This window comes from Jaculus jaculus, chromosome 16 (assembly GCF_020740685.1).
Source record: "Jaculus jaculus isolate mJacJac1 chromosome 16, mJacJac1.mat.Y.cur, whole genome shotgun sequence".
Lineage (NCBI taxonomy): Eukaryota > Metazoa > Chordata > Mammalia > Rodentia > Dipodidae > Jaculus > Jaculus jaculus.
Window position 1 is genome coordinate 53,749,495 of NC_059117.1, and position 26,296 is coordinate 53,775,790.

General features: G+C 45.6%; 1 protein-coding gene across 1 annotated transcript in view; it reads right to left on the reverse strand.

Annotated features, from left to right (window-relative positions):
- The window catches only part of Kat2b (lysine acetyltransferase 2B), a 105,620-nt gene that overhangs the window by 64,866 nt on the left and 14,458 nt on the right, over window positions 1-26,296 (reverse strand). Inside the window, exon 2 of the mRNA XM_045136024.1 lies at window positions 14,318-14,444. Within this exon, the coding sequence (XP_044991959.1) occupies window positions 14,318-14,444 (127 nt within the window). The remainder of the gene's footprint in view (window positions 1-14,317; window positions 14,445-26,296) is intronic.

Sequence of the window (26,296 nt, forward strand, 5' to 3'; positions counted from 1 at the left end):
TGTTTCTTTGTTTTTTTGTTTTGCTTTGATGTTGGGGTTTTTTCTTTGTTTTATTTTGTTTTTGTTTTTCGAGGTAGGGTCTCGCTCTAGCCCAGGCTGACCTGGAATTCACTATGTAGTCTCAGGGTGGCCTCGAACTCACAACAATCCTCCTACCCTCCTGAGTGCTGGGATTAAAGGAGTGTGTGCTACAATATGTAAATGTTTCTGAGATGAGTCAGAAGGATACAGACCAAACTCCGTTTAGTGGTGGCCTGTGAAGTTTGGAGAAGGGAGTGAAATAGATGAGGGAGGTGGGTGGGAAGGGGGTGTCAGCTTCTTATATAAACATCCAGTTCTCATAAAGACTGCAGGTAAATATATAAAGATCCTGGCTAATTCTCAGTTGTGGTATATGGTTATCTTGTCTTATTTTTTATACTTTCTGTATTTTTCAAGTTTATCAAAATAATATTGGGGATATTGTTGGGAAGTCTGAACCTGAAGAAATGTTATAATGGTTTAGTTCTCAGTCAAATACTGCAATTTTATAGAAAATATTTCTAAAAACTTTATCAATAATGAGTGGATAGACTTGGCACTCAATGTAATATGAAATTATCTATTTGGTTAAAATTAAAAATGACTGCATACTCCAAATCTTTCAACTTTATCTTAAGATATTATGGTGTGTACTATATTGTTTTTGTTCTTATAATTCTAAAAATTTCCAAGATATTTGAGCTTAAATATTTAAGAAGTTTTCATTAAATAAGGATAGCTGTAAAGGCAAAAAAAAAAAAAAAATGGGGAGGTAATATGATGGAGAATGGAATTTCAAAGGAGAAAGTGTGGGGGGAAGGGAGGGAATTAACATGGGATTTTTTTTATAATCATGGAAAATGCTAATAAAAATTTAAAAATTTTTTTTAAAAGTGTGTGTGCTATGTTTTTGTTGTTTTTTGATTTTCGGGTTTTTTGTTTTGTTTTGTTTTGTTTTGTTTTGTTTGAGACAGCAGCATCTTACAGCGTACTATGTAATTCTGGCTGGCCTCAGGTTTAGGAGCCTGCCAAGCAGGGCTGGGGCACTGCTATTTTAAGCAGTGATGTGTGTTTTCCTAACACCCCTCGTGAACATGGCATCAGGATACCCACAGAGTGGGAGAATCCCCTTCCCCTCTCCCCCCGCCGGGCTCCTGCTCAGTAACTCAAGCAGTCTGCGGAAGTTAGCGACTGCCCTTGCCTGTGCTTGGCTGATCTGCGCGGCGGCCTGGGAGCAGTCTGTTTTCATGGTGCCGCCCACTGGAAAGGGCCTCCGGGTCCTGGCAGTTCTGTTTTAGGATGTTGACGTCTCTTACTGTCTTAAAAGGTCTGTAGGTGCTTAGCTTTACCCTGTCGCAGCCTGTGCAAATGCTTATGGGCTGTGCAGGGGAAAGCAAAAGCACCTGCCCTTCGGAACACCTATGCACTTTCTCTCTGTTTCTCTCTCACACATGTAAATAGATGAAAGCATTTTAAATATTTATTTATTTATTTGAGAGAGAGAGAGTGAGGCTCAAGCCATTGCAAACAAATTCCAGATGCATGCGCTACCGTGGCACATCTGGCTTTATGTGGATTCTGGAAAATCGAACCTGGGTCCTTAGGCTTCACAGGCAAACGCCTTAACCACTAAGCCATCCCTCTAGCCCAACAAATATGTAATTTTTTTTTAAATGTCTATCTTGATGTGGTGGCGCATGCCTTTAATCCCAGCACTCAGGAGGCAGAGGTAGGAGGATCGCTGTGACTCCAAGGCTACCCTGAGACTACACAGTGAATTCCAGGTCAGCCTGGCCTAGAGTTAAGACCTTACCTTGAAAAACCAAAAGCATAAAAAATAAAAATAAATAAAAAAGATGTCACCTGACATCTGTAATTACAGGCTGAGGCAGAAGGATTGGGAGTTCAAAACCAGCCTGGGCAACTCGGTGAGCTCCTATCTCAAATACTTAATAGATAAAAGGGCAGAGGACTGAGGAGATGGCTCCATACCACTTAGCCCTCAAGCATGAAGACCTGGGTTAGGCTCCCAGCACACATGTAAAGGTGGGTGTGGACTATGCATCTGTAACCGCAGCACTCAGAAGGCAGAGGTGGAGAGCCCTAGGGCTAGCTGGCTGAGGTAAGAGGACCCCCACTCAAATAAATAGTAAATAAACCTTTTCTTTTCTTTCTTTTTTTTTTTTTTTTTTTTTTTGTTTTTCGAGGCTGGGTCTCACTCTGATCCCGGCTGACCTGGAATTCACTATGTAGTCTCAGGGTGGCCTGGAACTCACAGTGATCCTCCTACCTCTGCCTCCTGAGTGTTGGGATTAAAGGCGTGCACCACTATACCTGGTTTAAATAAGCATTTTCTAATAGGGCTGGGCCAAGAGCTACAGAGAAAGTTTCAAGTTAGGTTGGGCTAGAGTGAGACCCTGCCACAAAAACAAGCCGGACATGGTGGCACTCGGGAGGCAGAGGTAGGAGGATCGCTGTGAGTTCAAGGCCACCCTGAGACTACATAGTGAATTCCAGGTCAGCCTGAGCTACAGCGAGACCCTACCTCAAAAAAACAAAAATATGCAAACAAAAAAAAAAAAAGACTTTAATCCCAGCACTTGGGAAGCAGAGATAAGAGGATCTCTGTGGAGTTCAAGGTCAGCCTGGGACTACAAAGTGAGTTCCAGGTCAATCCGGACTAGAGTGAGACCCTTGGGGAAAAAAAAAAAAAAGTGAGGGTGGCTGAGGATATAACTCAATGATAGAGCACTTGTTTAACATGCATGGGGCCGCATGTTCAAGTCCTAGCATGCACAAACACATAGACATGCACAGGTAATCTGTATGACTAAGATAAAAGTCCTGGAACTTACTTGAAATACTCTGGAGAAAGTGATGAAGGGATAGCAAGGAGTGGTGGACATTAGATAAGACAAAACTGGCAAATGCTAATGATGATTAAAGTTGGGTGATAGTTATAGCAGCTTGTTAATCTAGTCTGTCCACTTTTATGTGTGTTTGAAACTTTCCGTGATGACATTTTTATTTATTTGTTTGTTTAAGAGAGAGAGAATGGAAACACCAGGGTCTCTTGCCACTGCTAAGTCCAGACACATGCACTGCTTTGTACATCTAGCTTTATGTGAGTACTTGGGAATTGAACCCAGGCCATGAGGCTTTATAAGCCAAGGCCTTTAACCACTGAACCATCTCTCCAGTCCTCCCCCCCATGATGACATTTATTTTGAAGCAGGAAAAAGAGGAAGATGAAGCCAAGCGTGGTGGCACTCGCCTTTAATCCAGCACTTGGAAGGCAGAGGCAGAGGTAGGAGGATCACTGAGTTTGAGGCCACCCTGAGACTACTTAGTGAATTTCACGTCAGCCTGAGCTAGAGTGAGATCTACCTTGAAAAACTAAAAAACATAAATAAGTAGAAGAAGAAGAAGAAGAAGACATAATCACTCTCAAAAAACTATTTACGGGCTGGAGAGATGGATTAGTAATTAAGGCCGATGTATGCAAAGCCAAAGGACACAGGTTCAATTCCCCAGTACCCATGTAAACCAGATGCACAAGGTGGCACATGTGTCTTGAGTTCATTTGCAGTGGCTAGAGGCACTGGTGCACCCATTCTCTCTCTCCTCTCTCTTCCCCTCTTTCTCTAATAAATACATAATTTTTTTAAAGTTTTTTTAGAGCCAGATGTGATGGCGCACACTTGTAATGCCAGCATTCTGCAAGCTGAGGCAGGAGGATCACAAATTTGAGGCCAGTCTGGGATACACAGAGACAAAGAAACAAAACAGAACAAAAACTTAAAAACATTCTTTTCCTATACTATGTTATAATTTTCTTTCTCTTTTTGAGATAGGGTCTCATGTAGCTCAGCTTGGCTTTGCTGTGTCCTCTTGCCTCCGACCTCCCGAGCGAGCGCTGGAATTACAGGCAAGCACTTCCACGGCCAGTGTTACGGGTGCTGGGGAGTCAAACCCAGGGCCTCGTGCACGCTACACAGGCGCTCTACCAACCAAGCTGTGTCACTGAAGATGAGCTGCTAGCGATTGGCTAGACAGTTTCGAGTCACAGGACCTGAAAATGAACAGTATTTTTTCTCTTGGCTGAAGAGGAGAAATGTTCTTGATCCTGTGAGGGGGAGGTGTTCAATATTTCCCTTATAACTTTGGGGTTTTTTGTAGGGGGAGAGGAGTTTCGAGGTAGTGACTCACTCTAGCCCAGTTTGACGTGGAATTCACTATGTAGTCTCAGGCTGGTCTTGAACTCAGCAACTCTCCTACCTGTGCTGGACTTAAAGGCGCACACCACCACACCTTGGAGAGAGAGAGAGAGAATGGGCATGCCAGGGCCTCTAGCTGCTTAAACAAACTCCAGATGCATGTGCCACTTTGTGCATCTGGCTTCACATGGGTACTGGGGAAACGAACCAAGGTTGGTAATACTTTGCAGACCTGTGAGTTTTCTCTCCAGCCCCCAGCTTTTTCTTATCTCTTTTCCCTAGTGGTGCCCTCCTATAAGCCTCCACCCTGCTAGAGGGTCTATTTTGTTTTGGTTTTGTTTTGTTTTGTTTTTTTGGTTTTTCGAGATAGGGTCTTACTCTTGCTCAGGCTGACCTGGAATTCACTATGGAGTCTCAGGATGGCCTCGAACTCATGGCAATCCTCCTACCTCAGCCTCCTGAGTGCTGGGATTAAAGGCGTGCGCCATCACGCCCAGCTTGGGTCTGTTGTTTTTATTGATGTTGTTTTCCCTTACTTTCTTTTTCCCTGAAAGGGTTCCCTTTCCTAGAAATGCAAGGCTGTAAGTACTAGGTACACAGAAACCTGTCATAGGAACTGGACTAACCAGTTCATCCCTTGTCCAGGAGAAAGCCTTATTACCGCTTCGCAGGCCCCCTCGGAACCAGGAGCTCTCTGCTTTGCTTTCTTCCCCAGTATTCCATTTCTAGGGCCCCTTATACTATAGAGAAGGTCTGCCTTCTGTGTCTTAGCTTTTTCTAAACATCACCCTGGGCGGCCGGTGGATTTCATGTATGAAACTCACAGACAAGAACTTGGAGACTATGGACGCGGCGTAAGCGGTGTGTGAACCCGAGTATCCTGAACTCGAACGCCTCCGTAAGAAGCCCACTCTAAGGTAGAGAGGGGAACCATCGCTCTCAAAGACGCCCTACATTCCTGTTGTATCACTGTTGCACCTTCTTTTTGCTAGGACAAACACTAGACCAAAAGCCGCTTGTGGGAGGAAGGGGTTTATTTTGGCTGATAGACCCGAGGGGAAGCTCCATGAGGGCAGGGGAGACGATGGCCTGGGCAGAGGGTGGACACTACCACCTGGCCAACACGAGGGGGCAACTGCAGCAGGAGAGTGAGCCACACACTAGCAAGGGGAGCTGGCTATAACGCCCATAAGCCCGCCCCCAGCAACAGACCACCACCAAGGCTCCAACTTCCAAACTGCCCTCAGCTGAGGACCGAGCATGCAGAACACATGAGTTTATGGGGGCCGAAAATTCAAACCACTACACTCACCGACCCTACAAGGGTGTATTTTCCAAACAAGCTGCTCAGGTGTGGTGGCACACACCTTGAATCCCAGCAACAGGGAGACAGAGGTAGGAGGATTGCTGTGAGGCCAGCCTGAGCTACACAGCAAGTTCCACATCAGTCTGGGCTACAGTGAGATCCTGCTTCAAATAAAGAAATAAACTAGGAGTGGTGGCACATGCCTTTTTAAAAAATATATATATATAGTTTTAAAACTTTAAAAAATTTTTTAAAAAATTTTTAAAAATTGAGATGGGCTGGAGAGATGGCTTAGAGGTTAAGCGCTTGCCTGTGAAGCCTAAGGACCCCGGTTCGAGGCTCGGTTCCCCAGGTCCCACGTTAGCCAGATGCACAAGGGGGCGCACGCGTCTGGAGTTCGTTTGCAGAGGCTGGAAGCCCTGGCGTGCCCATTCTCTCTCTCCCCCTCTATCTGTCTTTCTCTCTGTGTCTGTCGCTCTCAAATAAATAAATAAATAAAGATTATTTGAGAGACACAAAGAATGAGAAAGGGCACATTAGAGCCTTTAGCCACTGCAAACTAACTCCAGACATATGCACCACCTTGTGCACCTGGCTTTATGTGGGCACTGGGGAATCAAACCCAGGTCCTTAGGCTTTGCAGGCAAGTGCCTTAACCACTAAGTCATCTCTCCAGCCTAGCACGTCTTTCATCCCAGCACTCGGGAGGCAGAAGTAGGAGGATCGCTGTGAGTTCGAGGCCAGCCTGGAACTATAGGACAGCATAAAACCCCACTTTAACAACAACAATTTAAAAAAAAAGCCAAACATGGTGCTACACACCTTTAATCCCAGCACTTGGGAGGCAGAGGTAAGAGGATTGTTCTGAATTCGAGGCCAGCCTGAGACTACAGAGTCAGACTAAGATAGAGTGAAACCCTACCTCAAAAACAAAAAAATAAGGTTGATATTGTATATATGTAAATACAATGATTGTTATGGGGAGGTAATATGATGGAGAATGGAATTTCAAAGGAGAAAGTGGGAGGGGAGGGAATTAACACGGGATTTTTTTTGTAATCATGGAAAATGCTAATAAAAATTAAAAATAAATAAATAAATAAATAAATAAATAAAAAACAAAAAAGCCAGATGTGGAGGCGCACGTCTTTAATCGTGGCACTTGGGAAGCAGAGATAGGAGGATCGCCATGAGTTCAAGGCCACCCTGAGACTACATAGTGAATTCCAGGTCAGGCTGAGCTAGAATGAGACCCTACCTTGAAAAAATAAATAAATAATAACAACAACAAAAACCCTGGTGTTGGTGGAAACCAACTGCCCTCTAATTGGACTGGAGGTCCGCTCCATGGGAGGGAATACATCCCTGATACTGAAAACTTAAAACAGAGGTAGTCATGAGCCCTAGGAGTGTAACGTCTGCTGCTGTCTGGCTAAATGTATATACTATGTTTACCAAACTGCCCAGTCAGCACTTCTCTTAATGTTCTTTTCTTATATTAATGCTACTCTCACTTTTGGTAAAGAATCTTCTCTTTTCAGATGGCAGTGACCTTGGGATGATTCAGAAGGCATCATGGTGCTGGAAAGAAGTGACCGGAGTGCTGAGTACTGCAATATCTCTATCACACCTTCCAAGGCTCAGGGTCTATTGCGGAAGAGGTGGCAGAAAGAATGTAAGAGCCAAAGGAAGGGTAGGACTTCTTACAACATGCTCCCCCCAAACACAAAATGGCCTGGATAACCTAACCTCACAGTGTCTGATACAAGACCATCTAATAAGAGGAAAAAATCATGACATCAAAATAAAAGAGAGACTGAGTGAGAGGGGGCAGGGTTATGATAGAGAATGGAGTTTCAAAGTGGGGGAGAGGGCATTACCATGGGATATTTTTTATAATCATGGAAATTGTTAATAAAAAAAAATTTGAAAAGGAAAAAAAACAAAACTGATTTATAAACTCAGCAATGACAAAAAAAAAAAAAAAAAAGAAAAGAAAAGAAAAGAGCCGGGCGTGGTGGCGCACGCCTTTAATCCCAGCACTCGGGAGGCAGAGGTAGGAGGATCACCATGAGTTCAAGGCCACCCTGAGACTACAGAGTTAATTCCAGGTCAGCCTGGACCCGAGTGAGACCCTACCTTGAAAAACCAAAAAAAAAGAAAAGAAAAGAAAAGAAAGAAAAAAACCCTGGTGTGGTGGCCAACATCTTTAAATCCCAGCATTTGGGAGGCAGAGGATCATTGTGAGTTTGAGGGAACCCTGAGAATAGAGTGAATTCCAGGTCAGCCTGGGATAGTGTGAGACCCTTCCTCAAAAAAACTAAAATAAACAAACAGGGCTGGAGCGATGGCTTAGCAGTTAAGACATTTCCCTGCAAAACTACAGGACCCAGGTTCGATTCCCCAGCACCCACGTTAGCCAGATGCACAAGGGGTGCACACATCTGGAGTTCGTTTGCAGTGGCTAGAGGCCCTGGCGAGCCCTTTCTCTCTCTCTCTCTCCCTCTTTCTCTGTCAAATAAATACATAAAAGTAAAATGTTTTTAAAAAATAAACAAACAAAACGGAGCTGTGCTCATAAAAGTGCAAACTCTGCTGACTCCATGCTCCGGCATTTTGTGTGCACACGTTCTCTGAGGGTGGATCCTCCCTTGGGCACATCACAGACAAAACCTCCAAACTAAACAGAGACGTCTTTTCAGCTTCCAGGGACTGCTTTCTCACCGAGTTCTTTATGTGAGGCTGGCAGGGAAGGAACTGTGACGGCGTCCTACTGTACTGAGAATAAGAGCCGACAGCACAGTGAGGCCCCAGACGTGCTTCTAAAATGCTGATGCGGGGGCCTGGGGAGGTTGCTCAGTGGTTAGAAACTTACTTGCAAAGCCTACTTGGTTCGAGTCCCCAGTACCCACATAAAGCCAGATGCACTAAGAGGTGTGTGCATCTGGAGTTTGTTTGCAGTGCAAATGGTGTGTGTGGAGGCCCATTGTCTTTCTTTGCCCTCCCCCCACAAATAAATAAAAGGCCAAGCATAGTGGCACACATCTTTAATCCCAGCACTGGGGAGGCAGAGGTAGGTAGGATTACTGTGAGTTCGAGGCCAGCCTGAGACTACATAGTAAATTCCAAGTCAGTCTGGGCTAGAATGAGGCCCTACCTGAAAAAAACTAAAAAAAAAAAAAAAAGGCTCAAGAGATGACTTAGCGCTAAGGCACTTACCTATGAAGCCTAACAACCCAAGTTCAATTCCCCTGTACCCATGTAAGTCAGATGCACAAAGTGGCACATGCATCTGGAGTTGGTTCGCAGTGACTGGAGGCCCTGGCGTACCCATTCTCTCTGTCTCTCCTCTCTATCTCTGCTTGCAATGAATCAATCAATTAATAAATAAAACTAAAATTGGGCCTCTTCCTCTGACCCTCACAAGGATCCTGTGAGGTAGATCATTACAGAGGTGAAAAGGCAGAGATGTAGATAGATTAAGGAATGTGTCCGTACCCACAGCTAGTGTTTATACAACCAGAATTTAAATCAGTCTGACACATCCTATAATTTAGACCTAAAATATAGAAACTCCAGTTAAGCTACCATATGACCTAAGCTGTTTGGATTTTTTTTTTCATTTCCTTTCATTTATTTGTTTATTTGATAGGCAGAGGTGAGAAAAAGAATGGGCACACCAGTGCTACCAGCCACTATAAACAAACTCCAGACGCATCTGCCACCTTGTGCATGTGTGGGTACTGGGGAATTAAACCCAGATCGCTAGGCTTTGACGGCAAGTACCATAAGCACTGAACCATCTCTCCAGCCTCGTGTTCTTTATTCTTGTCAGGTGGCATTGGGGAAAGGCGGACTACGTCACATACATCTTGCCTATGCTAAAAGTGCTCTACCAATGACTAACACTCCCTAGCCCCCAAAGCTGGCTTTATTTTTCAGTAATATGTTAAGAATATCTTAAATTATTGCAAACACATTTTTTGTTGTTTTTTTGTTTTTGTTTTTCCAGGTAGGGTCTTCCTCTAGCCCAGGCTGACCTGGAATTCACTATGGAGTCTCAGGGTGGCCTTGGAGTCACAGCGATCCTCCTACCTCTGCCTCCCGAGTGCTGGGATTACAGGCTGCGCCACCACGCCCGGCTATAAATATGTTTAATAGCCACATGAGTTAGACATGGTGGGACATGCCTGTAACCTCAGCCCTTAGGAGGCTAACGCAAAAGGATGGCCACAATTTCAAGGCCAGAGCAAAAACAAAACAAAACAAAACATATAGAACGATTCTAAGAGCCACCGAGTGAGTAGAAATACGATAAGGCATGGTCCTCACCTTACCTCTTACCCCAAAGGGATGACTGAGGCCAACATGCGATTATCATAACCCCACTGAGGAGGGCGCCCAGGGGAAAGGGAACTGGGGCGAGGGGATAAAAGAGGATAACCCTACCATACCTTTAATCCCAGCACTCAGGAGCCAGAGGTAGGATGGCTGTGAGTTCAAGGCCAGTCTGAGACTACATAGTGAATTCCAGGTCAGCCTGGGTTAGAGTGAGACCCTACCGTGAAAAACAGAAACAGGGGAAAAAAAACACCAGGGAAGAGAGGCAGCTGCTCTTTGTCACATGGTTTCGGCAACTTCTACCAGTCAAGTACCCTCTGGGAGGCTCTCAAAGAAAGATTTTGATTTTAAATATTAACTGATGGGTGTAATAGGATTTCCCAATCAATCCAGTTGACAGTTCAAGCCCAGGCTGAAGGATTTCTTTTTTTTTTTCGAGGTAGGGTCTCACTCTAGCCCAAGCTGACCTGGAATTCACTATGGAGTCTCAGGGTGGCCTTGAACTCACAGTGATCCTCCTACCTCTGCCTCCCGAGTGCTGGGGTTAAAGGTATGCACCACCATGCCCAGTTCTGAAGGATTTCTTGAGCTTGTTGTTTATTGCATCATATTCCCCGAGGCGATTCTAAAGGGCATAAAGTCTATTCATTCAAGAGATGATTGTACAATTGACGAATCATAAACAATGATACCTCCCTAACTTTTGGAATTTTTTCCCCTTTGTACTGCCTTTTTTTTTTAAGTCATAGGTTTAAAAAGAAAGCTGGGTGTGATGATGCCCACCTGTAACCCCAACATTTAGGAGGCTGAGGGAGAAGTACTGGTGAGTTCAAGGCCATCCTGAGACTACACAGTGAATTCCAGATCAGCCTGGGCTAAAAAGGCCAACTACTACTGGCTAGATCCCACCCTGAAATAACAAAAAAAGGAAAAAGGGGAAAAAGGGGGGAGGGGGGAGGGGCGCTGGAGAGATGGCTCAGAGGTTAAAGACATTTCAATTCCCCAGTAAAGCCAGATGCTTGGCAGCACAGGAGGGCCTGGAGTGCCCATTATCTCTCTCCTTCTCGCTCTCAAATAAATAATGTAATGAGTTCAAGGCCAGCCTATGGCCACAGAGTTCCGGGTCAGCCTGGGACAGGCAGCCCAACTACCAGAGTCAGCAGTTCTCTAAGTTCCTGCTGCTACGGAGGCTGAGGCACGAGGCTGTCTTGAGTGATAACTCTGAGGCCACTACAAGCAAGCAACCCAGAGAGAGACCTCATTTTTAAAAATGCATGTTTATTTATTTTCAAGAACAAAGAGATAGAAGAGAGAGAAAGAATGGCCTTCAGCCACTGCAAACAGACTACAGACTCATGTGCCACCTTGCACATCTGGCTTTACATGGGTCCTGGGGAATCAAACCCAGGCTTCGCAGGATAGTAGCTTAACCATTGAGCCATCTCTCCAGCCCCTCATTTTTTTTTTATCTTGAGACAGGGTTTCAAGTGGGGGATGATGACTGGAGTTCTGATCCTCGAGTCTCCTCTTCCTGAAGGTGCCCCACTGTGGTGCTTGAGACAGAACCCAGGGCCTCCTGCATGCTAGCAAGGACCCCCTCCCCCCAGGACTCCCCCTCAAAATGTTGTTTGCAATGAAAAGATTTACCATTTAAAATTTTTTAAATTTAATTTCTTGGGCTGGAGAGATGGCTTAGCGGTTAAGCATTTGCCTGTGAAGCCTAAGGACCCTGGTTCGAGGCTTGGTTCCCCACGTCCCACGTTAGCCAGATGCACAAGGGGGCGCACGCATCTGGAGTTCGTTTGCAGAGGCTAGAAGCCCTGGCGCGCCCATTCTCTCTCTCTCCCTCTCTCTGTCTTTCTCTCTGTGTCTGACGCTCTCAAATAAATAAATAAAAAATTTAAAAAAATTTTAATTTCTTTATTTGAGAGAGAGAAAGAGGCAGATAGAGAGAAAGAATGGACACACCAAGGCCTCTAGTCATTGCAAACAAACTCCAGACACCTGTGCCACTTTGCATCTGCTTTACATGGGTCCTGGAGAACCAAACCTGGGTCCTTTGGCTTTGTGGGAAAACACTTTAACCACTAAGCCATCGCTCCAGCCCAATTTATATTTTTTAACTCATATTTTATTTATTTACTTGTTTTAAGAAAGAGAGAAAGGCAAAGAGAGAGGGAAGGAGGGAATGAGTGCACAAAGGTCTCCACCCACTGCAAACAAACTCCAGACATATGTGCAACCCTTGTGCCTCTGGCTTATGTGGGTACTGAGGAATGGAATTTGGATCCTTAGGCTTTGCGTGCCTTAACTGCTAAGCCATCTCTCCAGCCCCAAAAGATTTTTTGTTGTTGTTTGTTTTTTTTGAGGTAGGCTCTCACCTTAACCCAGGCTGACCTGGAATTCACTATGCAGTCTCAGGGTGGCCTTGAACTCATGGAGATCCTCCTACCTCTGCCTTCGGAGTGCTGGGATTAAAGATGTACACCACCACTCCTGGCAAGATTTTTCTTTTAATCACAGATTAGTCATTTTATATCCAGATCAAACAGCACAATGTTGTATTTATTCCTTTGTTTATCTCTTTGGTGAGGTCTGGGTTGTTTCCTTTGACAAGCTGCAGAGTTAGAATACACTTATCTGTATTCTAAGTACAGAACAAAACTTCCCACCCAACAAACCACCATGCAGTCATGGAGGTGGGCTGTATCATTTAAACCTGTAGGAAGCCAGGTGTAGCAGCACATGCCTTTAATCTCAGCACTCAGGAGGCTAAAGTAGGAGGATCTCCATGAGTTCAAGACCAGTCTGAGACAATACAGTAAATTCCAGGTCAGCCTAGGCTACCTTGAAAAAAAAATAAACTGTAGGAAAGTCTCAGAGAAGGATGAGTGTTCAAGAAGCCATCTCCCTTTCACACGGTCATGGAAAGAGCAGGGCAGGACCCCAGAGAGCACACTCGGCCTGGCACTGTCGCTGCCATGCTGAACAGTAAGCTGGGCCTCTCGCCTTTGGCACCAGTGTAAAAGAAGGACAAAAGTACAGGTTAAAAAAAAAAGTGCAGGTAATGTATCTAGGCCCTTCACAAAATATACCTTTAAGGGGCTGGAGAGATGGCTCAGCAGTTAAGACACTTTCCTACAAAGCTTAACAACCTGGGTTTGATTCCCCAGTACCCACATAAAGCCAGATGTACAAAGTGGTTCATGCATCTGGAGATCATTTACAGTGGCTGACGACCCTGGTGCACCCATTCTCTCTCTCTCTCACTTTCTCCTTGCAAATACATAAAAATATATTTTTTAAAAAATATACCTCATGCCCAGTGTGGTGGTGCACACCTTTAATCCCAGCCCTCAGGAGGCAGAGGTAGGAGGATTGCCGTGAGTGTGAGGCCATCCTGAGACTTCACAGTGAATTCCAGGTCAGCCTGGGTAAGAGCAAGAAAAAAAAAAAAAAAGAACACCTTGGGCTGGAGGGATGGATGGCTTAGCAGTTAAGGCGTTTGCCTGCAATGGCAAAGGACCCAAATATGATTCCCCAGGACCCACATAAGCCAGATGCACAAGGTGGTACATGCATCTGGAGTTCATCTGCAGTGTCTGAAGGCCCTGGTACACCAATTTTTTTTCTCTCTCTCTCCTTGCAAATAAATAATAATAATAATTATTTTTAACTACACCTTAAGCTAGAGCAATGGCTTAGCAGTTTAAGGCATTTGCCTCCAAAGCCAAAGGACTCAGGTTTGATTTTCCAGGACCCACATAAGCCAGATGCACAAGGTGGTACATATGTCTGGAGTTTGTTTGCAATGGCTGGAGGCCCTGGAGTGCCCATTCCTCTCCCTTTCTCTGCCTCTCTTTCTCTCTCCTTCAAATAAATAAATAAATAAAAATTTAAAAATATTTTAAAAACTATATCTCTAGGGCTAGAGAAATGGCTTAGTGGTTAAGGCACTTTCCCACAAAGCCAAAGGACCCAGGCTCAATTCCCCAGGGCCCATGTAAGCCAGATGCACAAGGTGGCACATATGTCTGGAGTTGGGTGTTTTTTTTTGTTTTTTTTTTTGCAGTGGCCAGAGGCCCTGGTGTGCCCATTCTCTCTTCTCTACATCTTTCAAAATCAACAATTAAAGTACAGAAGGAAGGAAGCATACATCAAGTTAGCGAAGGTGTCAACCCTTGGGTCAAGGCCCCTCAGCCACCCAACAGAACACACTACACATCCTCTATCCCAAACAGCACCTCTGCCACGTTTACCCCACGGCACAGCCTGGGCACCCAGCTCTGGAAGAAGGAAGGCCTCCCCAGTGAAGCCCTCCAGGGTAAGCACGTTTCATCCAAGTTGAGTTCATGCCCAGAACACAGTGAAGGCTGTCCGGGCTCCGTGAGCTTGCTAGCTCCCTGGAAGATCTGAGAGCTCAGGAACTCACCAAGGGCATGGCTACAGCTCCGGCAGGATTCTGTCAGGCTGACGATGATCTGCTGAAGGTCAGCTCTGGGGGGAGTGGGAGAGGGGTTGGGGTTCTTCCAGCCGTTACATTTGCAGGATTCCTCAGCCTAAAAAGAAAATAGAGAAACCGACATGTTAACAGGCAGCCACAAACAAGCCTTGTGCAGGAGAATGATGCACACTAGTTACATGACAGTTACACGTCACATACACAGTGTCTAACGGTGGAATTGTTCATATATGGAAAAGATTCTTTGTTTGATTTTTTTGAGGTAGGGTGTCACTCTTGGAACACACTCTGTAGTCCCAGGCTGGCTTCATATAGCAATCCTATTTCTTCCTCCTAACTGCTGGGATAAAAGGCATTTACAACTATGCCTGGACTATATATGTAAAAAGAAACAAAACTGGGGCTGGAGAGATGGCTCAGTGGTTAAGGCGCTTGCCTACAAAGCCTAATGGCCCGAGTTTGATTCCACAGTACCACCATAAAGCCAGAAGCAAAAGGTAGCAAATGCATTTGGAGTTCGTTTGCAGTGGCAAGAGGCTGTGGCACACCTATTCTCTCTCTCTCAAATAAATAAAATATTTTAAAAATAATAAAAATTGCTGGGCATATGCCTTTAATCCCAGCAAGGGTGGGAGGATCACTATGAGTTCAAGGCCAGCCTGAGACTACTGAGTGAGTTCCAGGTCAGCCTGGGCTACAGTAAGACCCAACCTTGATTAAAAACATAAAAGGGCTGGCGAGCTGGGTGTGGTAGCGCGTGCCTTTAATCCCAGCACTTGGGAGGCAGAGGTAGGAGGATTTCTGTGAGTTCAAAGCCACCCTGAGACTCCACAGTGAATAGGTCAGTCTGGGCTAGAGTGAGACCCTACCTCGAAAACTAAAAATAAATTTAAAAAAATTAATTAAAAAAAGGGGCTGGGGAGATGGCTTAGAAGTTAAGGCACTTGGTGCAAAGTCAAAGGACCCAGGTTCTATTCCTTAGGATCCACGTAAGCCTGATGCACAAGGTGGTGGTGCATACGTCTGGAGTTTGCAGTGGCTGAAGGCCCTGGCACTCCCATTCTCTCTCTCTCAAATAAAATTTAAAAGAAAGAGAGAGAGAGGGCTGGAGTGATGGCTTAGCAGTTATGGTGCATGCCCACGAAGCCTAAGGACCCAGGTTCTATTCTCCAGGTCCCACATAAGCCAGATGCACATGGTGGCACATGCGTTTGGAGTTCATTTGCAGTGGCTGGAGGCCCTGGTGTGCCCATTCTCATTCTCTCTGTCTCTCTGTCTGTATCTCTCTCTCTCTCTCTCTAATAAATAAGTAAATAAATCTTAAAGAGAGAGAGAGAGAAATGGAGAGGATTTCATTACGTAGTCTCTCACTATAACTCTATGGGCTATGACTGTACCCGAAGGCAGAGACTCTACCCCAAACTCCCAGTCTTCACACACCCTAATAGTTCAGGCACGGAATGGCTTCATCATCCCTAAGTGGGTAAGAACACCACACCTACCCCATGATCCACGGGCGACACTGCTCATGGGCTTGGGGGCTCTTCTGGGCAGGACGTGGAAAGCAGTCCCATGAACACCAAGGCTACAGAGCTGCTAACATGAGGACCTTACTGCCCACCCAGCTAAAGAGGGAAGTGGGTGCTTTAAGAAATGATCACTGCGGGCGGGAGAGATGCTTAGAGGCGAAGGCGTTTGCCTGCAAAGCCAAAGGATAACAGTTTGATTCTCCAGGACCTATGTAAGCCAGATACACAAGAGGGGCCCATGCATCTGGAGTTCATTTGCAGTGGCTGGAGGCCCTGGCTTGCTCGTTTTCTCTTCTTTCTTTCTTTCTCTGTCTCTCTCAAATAAATAAATAATTTTTTTAAAAAAAGAAATAATCATTGGACTGGAGGCCCGCTCCACGGGAGGGAATGCATGCCTGATTCTGAAAATGTATGAAGCGGGAAATCGTGAGCCCAAGGGGTGTAACACCTGCTGGCGTCTGGCCAAATGCTCACCAAACTGCCCAGTAAGCACTTCTCTTAATGGTCATACCCATGTAGTAATGCTACTCTCACTTTTTGTTAGAAAAGCTTTTCTTTTCAGATGGCAGTGACCTTCAGATGCCTCAGAAGGCATCATGGTGCTGAGAAGTGACAGGAGTGCTCAGCACTGAGTATCTCTATCACACCTTCTGAGGCTCAGGGTCCATTATGGAAGAGGTGATAGGAAGAATGTAAGAGCCAAAGGAAGGGTAGGACTCCTTATGATGCACTCTTCCAGATCCAGAATGGCCTGGATATCCATGACCTCACAGTGCATGGCATTACCTACACAGACCACTATAATAGGAGGAAAAGATGATGACTTGGAAATAAGAGAGAGACTGATTGAGAGAGGGAGGGTTATATGATGGAGAGTAGAGTTGTGAAGGGGAAAGTGGGGGAGGGAGGGAATTATCATGGTTTATTGTCTATAATTATGGAAGTTTTCAATAATAAAAAAAGTAAATTAAAGAAATAATCATGAGGGCTGGCCAGATGTCGCAGTGATTAAGGCACTTGCCTACAAAACCTAACGATCAGAGTTCAATTCCCCAGTACCCACGTACAGCCAGACGCACAAAGTGGTGCACACATCTGGAGTTTGTTTGCAGCAAGAGGCGGCCCTGGCAAGCCCGTACTTACTCTGTCTCTCTCTCAGATAAATAAAACTTAAGAAACACCCAGGACGGCTGCGAGAACATAACCCAGTGACAGTGTTTGCCTAGCAGGTGCAAAGGCACTTGTCAAGCCCCGTCCCCACCACGGGGGGGGGGGGGGGTGGCGTACCATTGTCCTTGTCCACCAGCAAAAGCCGCAGACAGCGTGCCCTCCCACCTTGCCCGCCCTTCATCTCCCCCACCCCACCCCCCAAAATGCTCCAGACTGGCCAGCCAGCGGCTCTTTGAGATAAGAGGTCTCCTTCAAAACGCCTCTCCCGTGCTTCTTGGTAACGAGGCATGGCAGCCGCCGTCTCAGGGAGCTCCCGGCGGGCCAGCCTTGCAGCCTTAACGAAGCACCAGCTGAAGGACGACCTTGGAGGGAGTCTGGTGCCAACCCAATTAAGGCAGCAGCAAGCAACCTGGGCCCAAGGAGCAGCAGTCTGGCCAGGTGACGTCACCTCCCCAGAGCAAGCTGCCAGAGCAGCAAAAAGCCACAGCAACGTTGTCCAGAGTCTCAGGTAAAAACGGTTTCCTCCTAACAGAATCCCAGGGCGGAGGCCGGAGAGCTGGCTCAGCGGTTAAGGCGCTTGCCTGCAAAGCCTAAGGACCAGGGTTTGAGTCCCCGGTAGCCAGGTACAGTCAGATGCAAAAGAACAAAAACAAAACAAACAATAATAATTTAAAACATGGCGCATGCATATGGAGATTGTTTGCAGTGGCTAGAGGCCCCAGTATGGCTATAGTTTCTCTGTGTGTCTGTCTGTATCTCTCTGCTTACAAATAAATAAATAGATAATAAGAATCCCAGGGCTAGAGAGATGGCTTAGCGGTTAAGGCACATGCCTATGAAGCCTAAGGACCCCGGTTTGATTCTCCAGGTCCCACAGTAGCCAGATGCACAAGGGGTACATGTGCCTGGAGTTCGTTTGCAGCGGCTGGAGGCCCTGGCACGCCCATTCTCATTCTCTCTCTCTCTCTCCCCTCCTTTCTCTGTCTCTAATTAATAAATAAAGTAAAATCTTTAAGAAAAAAAAAATCTCAGGGTAGATGAAAAGAGAGGGTGCAATGATTCTCTTTAGAGTATGCCGAAGAAAGGTCCAAAGGGAAGAGGTCAGTGGTCACACCCAGATTCCAGACTAGAGGAGCAAGAGCTGAGGAGCACTTGACCACTGAGAAACACCCCTAGCTCTTATTTTGCTCATGATGTGGCCCAAGCTGACTTCAAACTCACAATCCTCCTGCCTCAGTTTCCTGGCAACTGGGATCACAGGCACACAGTCTTGCTACACATGCTATGTAAGCTGGTGGCAGTTTGAAAGTTAAACATAAGGGCTGGGGAATTCCCTGGTACCCACATAAAGCCAGATGCGCAAAGTGGTTCATGTGTCTGCAGAGTTTGTTTGCAGCAACTGGAGGTCCTGCTGTGCCCATCTCCCTCTCCCTCTCTCTTTGCAAATAAATACAAAAATTTAAGGCTGGCAAGACTTTGTACATGCTAGGCAGGCACCTTGTACTGAGCTATATCCTCAGCCTTTGCAGCGAGCTTTAATGGTCCTTGAGTATTATTACAAGCAAGGACACCCTGTCAAAGTTCATAACAGGTGCTATGTATATTTGTTATTATAAGACAAGTATCAGAATAGCCTGAAACTCATCAATAAATTTCACCATCTCACCCCCAAATTTTGTCACAGAAAAGGCAAAATTAAATAGATGATTTCAAGAATTTTTTTCAGTAAGATTTTTTTGTTGTTGTCCATTCTTATTTATTTATTTGAGAGTGACAGAGAGAGAAAGAGGGAGAGAGAGAGAGAGAATGGGCGCACCAGGGCCTCCGGCCACTGCAAATGAACTCCAGATGCATGTGCCCCCTTGTGCATCTGGCTAACGTGGGCCCTGGAGAATCGAGCCTCGAACCAGGGTCCTTAGGCTTCACAGGCAAGTGCTTAACCGCGAAGCCATCTCTCCAGCCCTCAGTAAGTTTTTTTTTTTTTTTCTGACAAAAATTCATTTTATCAGGAAATAAATTTTCGTATAGCAAATAAATAGTCAAGACCTATGTGTAATTCTTTTAAGACTATGTGGTTGGCAGGCAATGTCTCACGCTAGGGTTCAGGACAGGAGGGCATCTCTGCGCTGACTGCAGCCTATGCGGGAAGCACTGAGAGAGCGAAGCTTCCGTCCTGGAGCTGCTCTCCGAGATGGCAGGAGAGCCGTGTGCGCGGGGATGGGAGGCATCCCTAACTGCGAGTCCTGTTCTCATGATGTAATTAGAAAGAAACTTCTGGAAGTACAACTTTTATGGAAAGATACAAGCTGTTGGGGAAAGGAAACAGTAGATTAATTTTATTGGGAAAATGGGTGATTGGCAAAGATCATTTTCACAACACAATCATTTATGTGCTCATACTTTAACTTCTTTAAAAAATTATTTCTACATTTGTAATGGCACATGTGTGTTTATTCTTAATTCAGAATGTTCAGTACATGCAGAAAATACACAGCCAAATCTATTCAGTCAAACCCTTTTCTCTGGAGTTTGGTACAAGTTTTGACTTCTCTCATTCTGTATAAGAAGAATAAATACAATTGAATCCCCCCTTGGGAAAAAAAAAAAATTAGGGCTGGACAGTTGGCTTAGCAGTTAAGTTGCTTGCCTGCAAAGCCAAAGGACCCAGATTCAATTCCACAGGATCCATGTAAGCCAAAATGAATAAGGTGGCGCATGTATTGGGAGTTGGTTGCAGCAGCTGAAGGTCCTCACATGCCCATTCTCTCTCTTTCTACATACTTCTTTCTCAAAAAAATAAAAAAATAAAAATAATTTAAAAATTAATTCAAGGGCTGCAGAGATTGCTCAATGGTTAACATGCTTGCCTGCAAAGCCTAACAACCTGGGCTTGCAAGCCTGGGCAACTCCCCAATACCCATGTAAAGCCAGATGCACAAAGTAGTGCTTGAAACTAGAGTTTATTTGCAGTGGCTAGAGGCCCTGGTATACCATTCTCTCTCTTCTCCCCACCTTCTGCTTACAAATAAAATATAATAACTAATTTTTAATGAATTCAGAATGGTTCATGTCAGGCATGGTGGCGCACACCTTTAGTCCCAGTGCTTGGGAGGCAGAGGTAGGAAGTTCATCTTGAGTTTGAGGCCAGCCCAGAAGGCTTGCTGTCTGCAGCTCAGAGCATGTGGCAGAAAATGCTGGCTGAGCTACAGAGTCCAGTCCAGGTCAGCCTAAGCTGCAGTGAGACCCTACCTTGAAAAAACAAAATCAAATTCTACCAAAGAATTAAAGCTATAAATCGGACCGGTCCTGGCAGCACTATTTGGGACGCAGAGAGCAAAGGCTTTATAGTGAGTTCAAGAGCAGTCTGGGTTACATGAGATTCTGTCTTCTAGGAGAGAAATGGAGGTGGGAGGGGGAGGGCGGGGGGGGGGCGATGAAGGAAAGTATACAGGCCTTAAAAAGAAATTTCTCCAAATGTATACCAACAGACAATCAAAACAGGAAAACATGCTCAGCATCAATCATTATGGACAAGCAAACCAAAACTATAATAACATGCCCTTGACGCTCATTAGCACGGCTACAAGGGAAAAGAAAAAACTGTTGGCAAGGATGCATAGAAACTGGAACTCGCCGGGTGTGGTGGTGTGTGTCTTTAATCCCAGCAAACGGGAGGCAGAGGTAGGAGAATCACCATGAGTTTGAGGCCACCCTGAGACTACATAGTGAATTCAGGTCCGCCTGAGCTATAGACCCTACTTTGAAAAACCAAAAACAAAAAAGCAATTGGAACCCTGGGCTGAAAGGCTAGAAAGATGACTTGAATCTCCAGGTCCCAGATAGCCAGACACACAGTGTCATAAGCATGCAATATCACACATGTACATAAGGGGGCACACATGTCTGGAGTTCATTCACAGCAGGCTAAAGGTCCTGGTGCACCCATTCTCTCTCTCTCTCTCAAAATATAAAAGAAAAGGAAAGAAAGAGGAGGGGAGAGAAGGGGAGGGGAGGAGAGGGGGAGGGGGGAGGGGAAGGGAGGGGAGGGGGGAGGGGGGAGGGGAAGGGAGGGGAGGGGAGAAGAGAAGAGAAGTGAAGAGAAGAGAAGAGAAGAGAAGAGAAGAGAAGAGAAGAGAAGAGAAGAGAAGAGAAGAGAAGAGAAGAGAAGAGAAGAGAAAGAAGAGAAATTGGAACCCTCATGCACGACAGGTGGGAATATGGCATGGTATAGCTGCTGTGAAAAACAGTCCCCCCAAAACTAACAATGAGGAGGCTGGAGCCATGGCTTAACAGTTAAGGTGTTTGTTGGCAAAGTCAAACAATGCAGGTTCCATTCCCCACTACCCATGAAAAGCCAGATGCACGAGGTGGGCACATGTGTCTGCAGGTTGTTTGCAGGGGCTGGAGGCTCTGGTGTGCCCATTCTCTATTATCTACCTCTCTCTCTCGAATAAATAACATTTATTTAAACTTTATTTTTATTTATTTGAGAGAGAGAGAGAGAGAGAAAGAAGCAGAGAGAGAGAGAGAATGGGCATACCAGGGTCTCCAGCCACTGCAAATGAACTCCATATGCATGTCCCCTTGAGCATCTGGCTTACATGGGTCCTGGGGAGTCAAACCAAGGTCCTTTGGTTTTGCAGGCAAATACCTTAACTGCTAAGCCATCTCTTCAGCCCCTAAATAAGATAATTTTTAATACTAATAATAAGATTGCCATATGGTCCAACAACTCCACTACTTTTATACACCCAGAAAAATAAAAGTGGGGAAGGGGTCAACAATATAGTGCTTGCCTGTCATGCATGAGGCCCTGGGTTCAAGCCTCAGTGGGGGGGGGGATTTATATCAAGAAGTTGAGATACTTGAACACCCATGTTTAACAGCTTTATTTAGAACAATAGCCAAAAGGTGGAAATAACACACAAATGATAAATAAAACCTGGCACATACACACAGTGGGGTATTATGTGAAATATGTAATATTTGCATCTGGAGTACGTTTGCAGCATTTGGGGACCCTGGTGTTCCCATTCTCTATGTGTCTCTTTGTCTCTGTCTGCTTACAAATAAATAAATAAAAGGGGAAAGGGGGAATGAGCTAGAGCAAAACCTAATGACCCAGGTTCAATTCCAACCCAGGTTCCATTTCCCAAATGCACAGTGGCACATGCATCTGGAGCTCATTTGCAGCAGTTAGAGGCCCTGGCGTTCCAATTCTTAATCTCTCTCTCTCACTCTTCACCCCCCCCACTTGCCAATAAATTAATAAAAACATATTAAAGAAAAAGAGTGCTGGAGGAATGGCTTAGTGGTTGAGGCATGTTCCTTGAAAAACCAAAGGACCCATGTAAGCCAGATGCACAAAGTGGTCCATACGTCTGGAGTTTGTTTGCAGCAGCTGAAGGCCCTGGAGTACCCATTCTCTCTAGTCTGTCTGTCTATCTATCTACTTCTCTCTCTCTCTTTCTCTCTCAAATAAATAAAAATAAAAAATATATTTAAAAAAAACAGGCCAGGTGTGTTGGTACATGCCTTTAATCCCAGCCCTGGGGAGGCAGAGGTAGGAGGATCGCTGTGAGTTTGAGCCCACCCTGAGACTACATAGTGAATTCCACCAGACTAGCCTGGGCTACAGTGAGACTTTACCTAGAAAAACCAAAAAAAAAAAAAAAAAAAAAAAAGGTGGTTAAGGGCTGGAGAGATGGCTTAGTGGTTAAGTGCTTGCCTGTGAAGCCTAAGGACCCCGGTTTGAGGCTCAGTTCCCCAGGACCCATGTTAGCCAGATGCACAAGGGGGCGCACGTGTCGAGTTTGTTTGCAGTGGCTAGAGATCCTGGCACAACCATTTTCTCTCTCTCTCTCTCCCTCTTTCTCTGTCTGTCACTTTCAAATGAATAAATAAAAACAAACAAACAAACAAACAAAAAGGGTGGTTAAGGTGTTTGCCTGCAAAGTCAAAAGACCTCAATTTGACTTGACTCCCCAGGACCCACGTCAGCCAGATGCACAAGGGGGCGCATGCATCTGGAGTTTGTTTGCAGTGGCTGGAGGCCCTGGCGTGCCCATTCTTTCTCCCTCTCTCTGCCTAATAAGTAAATAAAAAATAAAGTAACATTATATAAAAGAAAGAAAAACAGAGCTCATTGTCTTGACATTCCTATCTATATAAGTCCTTACAACTCAAGATGAATGAGGAACAAATATACCCCTCCCTCCCTGCCTATGGAAAACAATTTGGTAATTATGTCTGGCAGAATGGAAGGCCCACAACCAGAGGCAGCCAGGAGTAACTCCAGCAGCTACCAAACCAGCCTAGGATTTGGCAAGATTCATTACATCTGAGCCACCTCTCCTGAACCACACCCAAAGCTCTACCAGGGGGGCCTGAGAGACGCCAGAACTTAGAAGCTGGTGCCCCAGAACATTAAATACAAGACCGCTCCAACCACCTCAACAGGGTCTCAGGGAGCCCAGGCTGGCCTCCAACTTGTGCCTCACATTGTACCCTAGGCTGTCCTCAGACTCACAGCAATCCTCCTGTCTCTGGCTCCCAAGTACTGGGATTCCAAGTGTATCACACTACATCCAGGCTTCAAGAGGATTTCCTGGGGCTGGAAAGATGGTTCGGCAGTTAAAGAAACTTGCTTTCAAAGTCTGACAGCCTGGGTTCAATTCCCTAGTAGCCATGAAAAGCCAGATGCACAAAATGCACGTCTAGAGTTTGTTTATAGCCGGGTGTGGTGGTGCACACCTTTAATCCCACCACTCGGAAGACAAAGGTAGGAGGATCAACTTCAAGACCACCTGAGATCTCATAGTGAATTCTAGGTCAGCCTGAGCTAGAAGACCCTACCTTGAAAAACAAAAACAAAAAGAAAAGAACTGGGCTGGAGAGATGGCTTAGCGGTTAAGCGCTTGCCTGTGAAGCCTAAGGACCCTGGTTCGAGGCTCGTTTCCCCAGGTCCCACGTTAGCCAGATGCACAAGGGGGCGCACGCGTCTGGAGTTCGTTTGCAGAGGCTGGAAGCCCTGGCGCGCCCATTCTCTCTCTCTCCCTCTATCTGTCTTTCTCTCTGTGTCTGTCACTCTCAAATAAATAAATAAATAAATAAAAATTTTTAAAAAAATATTTAAAAAAAAAAAAGAACTTAAAATTTGTTTATAGTGACAAGAAGCCCTAGAGTGATCATTTTCTCTCGCACTCCTTGCAAATAAATAATTGGGAGGGGTAGACGCTAGAGTGATGGCTTAGCAATAAAGGAACTTGCCTGCAAAGCCTAAGGACCCAGGTTCGATTCCCCAGAACCTATGTAAACCAGATGCAGAAGGTGGCACATACATCTGGAGTTCGTTTACAGCAACCAGAGGCCCTGGCATTCTATCTATCTATCTATCTATCTATCTATCTATCTATCTCTTTCTCTCCCTCTCTTCCTCAAATAAATAAAAAATAATAATTGTTTTAAAATAGATTTCAGGCTGAAGAGGTGGCTTAGCAATTAAGGAGCTTGCCTATAAAGCCTAAGGACCCAGGTTCGATTCCTCAGAACCCATGCAAGCCAGATGCACAAGGTCATGAGGGCACATTCGGTCTGGAGTTCATTTGCAGTAGTCAGAGGCTCTGGTGCATCCATCTTCATTCTCCCTCTCCCCCTCTCCTCCTCCCTTCCTCTCTGTCTCTCCAATCAATACATTTTAAAAAGGAAAAAAAAAAAATCTCTTTTAATTGCACACACATTCTCAAACTTGATGGGCAACGATGCCATAGAAGTCTGCCCAGTGTTCAACACAGTAGAAAGCCACCTCCAGCTATTGTTGGCACAGGGCCACTCTGACACCCAGCTGACTGCCTGAATGCCAGGCTCCTTTGGCCTGCTGTTCTGGAACCAGCTCAAGAGGGATGAGCAGAGCAAAATAAAGCCTGACGTGTGGTTTCTGCGGACAGCTCACGTTCTCATGGTATCAGTGAATATCTGGGCCGATGACTCTCAAAGCCACATAACCAGCCCGACCTGCGTGGCAGCCCACATTCCCCACTGCCCACACCAGCTCTCTAGCCTGGGCACCAAGTACCTCCCTGTCAACTCCCTTAGCCCTTCATCCCATGACCCTTCTCCCAGCATGCACCACCGCCCACAGGCCTCTGACTCTTCCTTCAGAGCCTCTCCGGCTCACTCTCACTGCCAAGGCCCTGCAGGCTCTGTCAGGGTTGGAAGAACTTCCTCCCCTCTCCCCTTGAAACTTCCCTCCCACCCCTGGACCTGATACCCACTCACAGCAGTCCACTCCCAATCTCTCTTTAAAAACAATGTGGAGCTTTGATTATCATCATTATTATTTTGTCCAAGCTGATTTCTGCTGAAGTCATCTTCCTTCCCAACACCCTGGCTGAGACGGGGTGAATAACTCAGTGCCCACAGAGGGTGTGGCTGAGTTCACCCGGCTAGCTAAGCGCAAGGAGCCAGGCCCACACTCGAATTCTCTGGTATAAAGTATCTTAAGGTGCAGGGGCACAGAGCTGGAAATGGAGGCAGCCACTTGTCACGCAGCACTTGGGAGGCAAACACAGGAAGATCAAGAGTTCAATGTTGGTGAACTGGAGAGTTGGTTCCGCCCAGGGTTTGATTCCCCAGTACCCATGTAAAAGCCAGATGCACAAAGTAGCGCATGCATCTGGAGTTTATTTGCAGCACCTGGAGGCCCTGGTTTGCTCATTCTCTCTCTCTCTACTTGCAAATAAATATTTATTTTAAAAAGAGAGAGAACAGGGCTGGGGAAATGGCTTAGCAGTTAAGGCCTGCAAAGCCTAAGGACTCCGGTTCAATTCCCCAGGACCCACATATGCCAGATGCACAAGGGGGCGCATGCGTCTGGCTTTGTTTGCAGTGGCTGGAGGCCCTAATGCACCCATACTCTCTCTCTGACTCCTTCTCTCTCTGTCTGTTGCTCACAAATAAATAAATAGTAATAAACCAAAAAGAGAGAGAGAGAGAAGAAAAATGTTCCAGGCCATCTTTCTTTCATTTTTATTTTTTTAATTTTATTTATTTATTGTCAAGCAAAGAAATTAAAAATGAGAATGGGGGCCCAGAACCTCTTGCCACTACCAACAACTGCAGATGCATTTTGGCACTTTGTGCATCTGGCCTTATGTGGGCACTGAGGAATCAAATCCAGGCCTTCTGGCTTTGCAATCAGGTACCTTTAAGTGTTATGCCATTTCTCCAGCCCTCTTTTTTTTATTTGTTT